Source organism: Eimeria acervulina, genomic scaffold (genome assembly GCF_000499425.1).
Source record: "Eimeria acervulina Houghton genomic scaffold, Eah_scaff281, whole genome shotgun sequence".
Classification (NCBI taxonomy): Eukaryota; Apicomplexa; class Conoidasida; order Eucoccidiorida; family Eimeriidae; genus Eimeria; species Eimeria acervulina.
Window position 1 is genome coordinate 21,055 of NW_013549920.1, and position 3,642 is coordinate 24,696.

Below are 3,642 nucleotides of genomic sequence, written 5' to 3' on the forward strand. Positions count from 1 at the left end.
AATTAATTAATTAGTTAATTAATTTAATTAAACATGCAAATTATATCTCCTTTAACTCCGCATCGAGACGCCCAAACGGAAACTCTTGGCCTGCAATCTGCAGATCAAAATGAAAAAAAAACAAAAATAAATAAATGCAATTTGAGGTGTACGTACACCTGAATGAAGCTGATAAAGAAACAAAAAGACTTAGAAATAAATTAATAAATAAATAAAATATATTTACGCACCTTTATTATTCCGTTACGAATTATCAAACTCCACTGCAAACTTCTCTCAGCAGTCAATGCACGCGAACAATCCGCAGGCCTCGATATCTGAACCCAAAACCCTAAACCCTAAACCCTAAACCCTAAACCCTAAACCCTAATCCCATGTGTTCGTGTAAATACGCAAGATCTGGATGTATATATTTATATATATATATATATGTATATATATATATATGTAATTAGTATATATAATATATACACCATATAATATATATAATATATAATATACATATATATTTTGATTAAAATGAAAGAGTTTTAATAAATGAAGGCAAAGATGAATTCAAAAAGTTGCAGATACACCTCAAACATTTACAGAGAAATCTCCGTGACAAAACCTCAGAAAATAAAATAAAATAATTAATAAACAGCAAAACAAACAGTTAATAACTAAAAGTAAATTATTTATTTATTAATTTATTTTTTAGTAGTTAGATAAACTCGGTGCGTCCGTTAGCATCGACTGCGTCGGACAAACCCTCAACACCCGCGAGGGTTTAGGGTTTAGGGTTTAGGGTTTGGCGCACCTTATGTAGGTGTCCAATAACCTTATCAAGGGCTTCGTGGCTGTGAAAAGGCTGCGTTATGTCTTCGAGAGGCGGTGTAGGAGTTAAGCGATATTCTTCAGAGTGTATAATACTCGGGTTTGTTGTTTTATTATTTATATTTATTTTGTTTTGTATTTCTTCTCTGTACCGAAGCTCAGCTGCAGACGCTCGCAAGCGCTGATGTTCTAACGATGTCTCAAACCCTAATGTATCCAGATTCGCATCTTCAAACTCATCTGCACGCAAACCCTAAACCCTAAACCCTAAACCCTAAGTGTTGTTTAGGCTGCACATAAACCGTAAATCGTAGACTCTTCACCCCTGGCAACAAAACAACGGCCCCACCATGTACCCAGATCACCCCTAAACCCTAAACCCTAAACCCTAAACCCTAAACCCTAAACCCTAAGATTTACCATCAGAGTCGCCGGTGTTTACACGTCTCCTCTTGCCGTCAACACTGCAGCACCCAGACAAAGCCAAAGAAGTATAAACCCTCGCAATTAGTTGAGAGGCTAAAGACTCATCCAAGGATAGCTTAACTGTCCCTTAGGCCTTAGGGTTTAGGGTTTAGGGTTTAGGGCTTAGAGCAGCGTACGCCTCTTCACGTGGCGCGCGTTCGGACTGCAGGCTGAAAACTCCGCTTTCCTTCTGCAGATTCACAAACACGAATTGTGCAGTTTAATAGCCTTAGGGTTTAGGGTTTAGGGTTTGGGAGCCTGAGGGTTTAGGGTTTATTAGGGTTTATTAGGGTTTAGGGTTACTTGGGGGAATAAAGAAGACTGAGCCCGCAGCCTCTCAGCTGTGCCTTCCCTCCATACCTGCATGAAAAAGATGAATGAAATCATCGCAATGGTGAGGCTTTAAACCCTAAACCCTAAACCCTAAACCCTAATATATCCGGCATCTGATATTAAAGAGGTTAGCTCTTCTCACTTGCTGTAGATTTCACGCTCTCTGTGCAAGTCGGTTTCTACTTCTCTTTCTTTTGCCCTCTCAGCCTTTACCCGCAAAAATTCGTCTTGTGTATCCACTGAAAGACCTAATGAAGTATCTTCTTTAAGACGACTTGCAAATTCTAAAGCCCCAAACACCCACACAAGCACAACGCATGCACATAATATAAATAAATGCATTCATATAAACCCATTCATACATGCATGCATGCATGCATGTAAGTATGCATGCATGCGTTCATTCATGCGTGCATGCATGCATGCATCCATCCATCCATACATGCATGAATGCATGCATGCATGCATCAATGCGTCCATTTATGCGTGCATGCATGCATGCATGAGTCCATTCATGCATGCACGCATGTATGCATGCATGCACCCATTCTTGCGTGCATGCAAACATGCATGCACGTAAGCACGTATGCGTCTAGACCTCGGTGGATGCATGCGTACAACGATATCTACAGCCCTTATTTCCCTAGGGCGTAGGGTTTAGGGTTGTGGGATCGCCTCACTATCGATAAGCCGCTCGCATATCAACTGCACTTGGGGTTTTCCGTCAGCAGGCAGATTCATCGTTTGGTGTGGCTGCCTCCAGGGGAAACTGCAGGAAGAGGAAATCAAAGAAGCATCACGGAGCCGCCGGTTTAAATGCAAAAAGAAGAAATATATATTCAAAAAGAAGCACTAATCTTTCCAACTCCTTCGTTTCAATCACTTATCACAACTGACAGTCATCGTTAAGCTTGCAACTCATTCAGAATTCAGGAGCGCGGGGGCCCCCCGCATGCAGCCATCTGCTTGCATAATGGTAGACACTTAACGAAAAAAAGATGTAAAATAACTTTATATTTCGTTTTATCAAAAAATAACTCATATTTCGAACACTTATAGACATTAATTGCAGAAGTTTCCTGCGAATCCGAGCTGAGCATACACCTGAGGCTCCGTCACACTCACGAACGACAATGTCTGAGAAGGGGTATATCTCATGCGATCTCGCAATTAATTCAATCCTTTTAATTAATTTCACCATCATTCAAAAAAACATTAGAATTTTCTTTATTGTGGTTCAAGAATTTCGCCGAGTCATGGGGAGTTTCCCTTCCGTTTCCCCTTGCGTTTTTCAGCGGCGATCGCTCTCTGATAAGCTCTCTTTCATACAACTGTGTGCTTGTTTCCTACAGGGGCAAAGTTACCTTCAAGATAACCCTCGCTTCCGACAGTAAACAGCCTTTTAAGGTCCTTTGCGTTCCAGATGCCACTCCCTTCTCAGCAGTCATCAAATTCGCAGCAGAAGAGGTATGTTACGTGCTGCTGCTGCTGCTTCTGCATCAGCAACGTGCTGCTGCTGTTTCAGCACTACTGTATTCATTTCTATCTGAAGAGATAATAGCTTTAATAGGGATCTGGAGCAGCTATGCGAGGTTAGAATAGAGCAGAAGAAGAGACGAAGAAACAGACAAAATAGACAACAGGAAAAGGAGAGAGATAGAGGTTTTCTTTCTTTTTTCTCCTACGGAGTTGACTCGCTTCAATTGCAAAATGACATTTTAAGCGGCCTCCTTCTAACCCTTAGCATGCAGCAACATTTACTAGACCTATTTGCTCTTTATATATACGTATATCATTAGCATATAATTAATTTTATTCTGGTGTATGTGATGCATATTTGTTTCTATATATCATATATATATATATATATACATGCATATATATACATAAATATATATACATTCGTTTCCGTCTTTCTCCCTCTATTTACGTCTCTCTTTCTGCATTTGTTTTCTTTGATTGTCTCCGTTTTCTTTTTCATATTTCTTCTTCCTCATGCGGTGTACTTACAGCTCAAGCCGGTGTAAT

The 3,642-nt window shown here is 40.1% G+C and overlaps 1 protein-coding gene across 1 annotated transcript; it reads right to left on the reverse strand.

The window, feature by feature from the left end:
* Positions 1-283: 283 nt before the first annotated feature.
* On the reverse strand, positions 284-2,517 carry EAH_00030490 (hypothetical protein, conserved; the record flags this gene model as incomplete). The annotated part of the gene is made up of 8 exons (XM_013396143.1): positions 284-317; positions 969-1,056; positions 1,237-1,280; positions 1,419-1,471; positions 1,585-1,681; positions 1,757-1,898; positions 2,295-2,383; positions 2,498-2,517. 8 exons carry the CDS (start codon positions 2,515-2,517, stop codon positions 284-286), a joined length of 567 nt encoding a protein of 188 aa, XP_013251597.1.
* Positions 2,518-3,642: the final 1,125 nt, after the last annotated feature.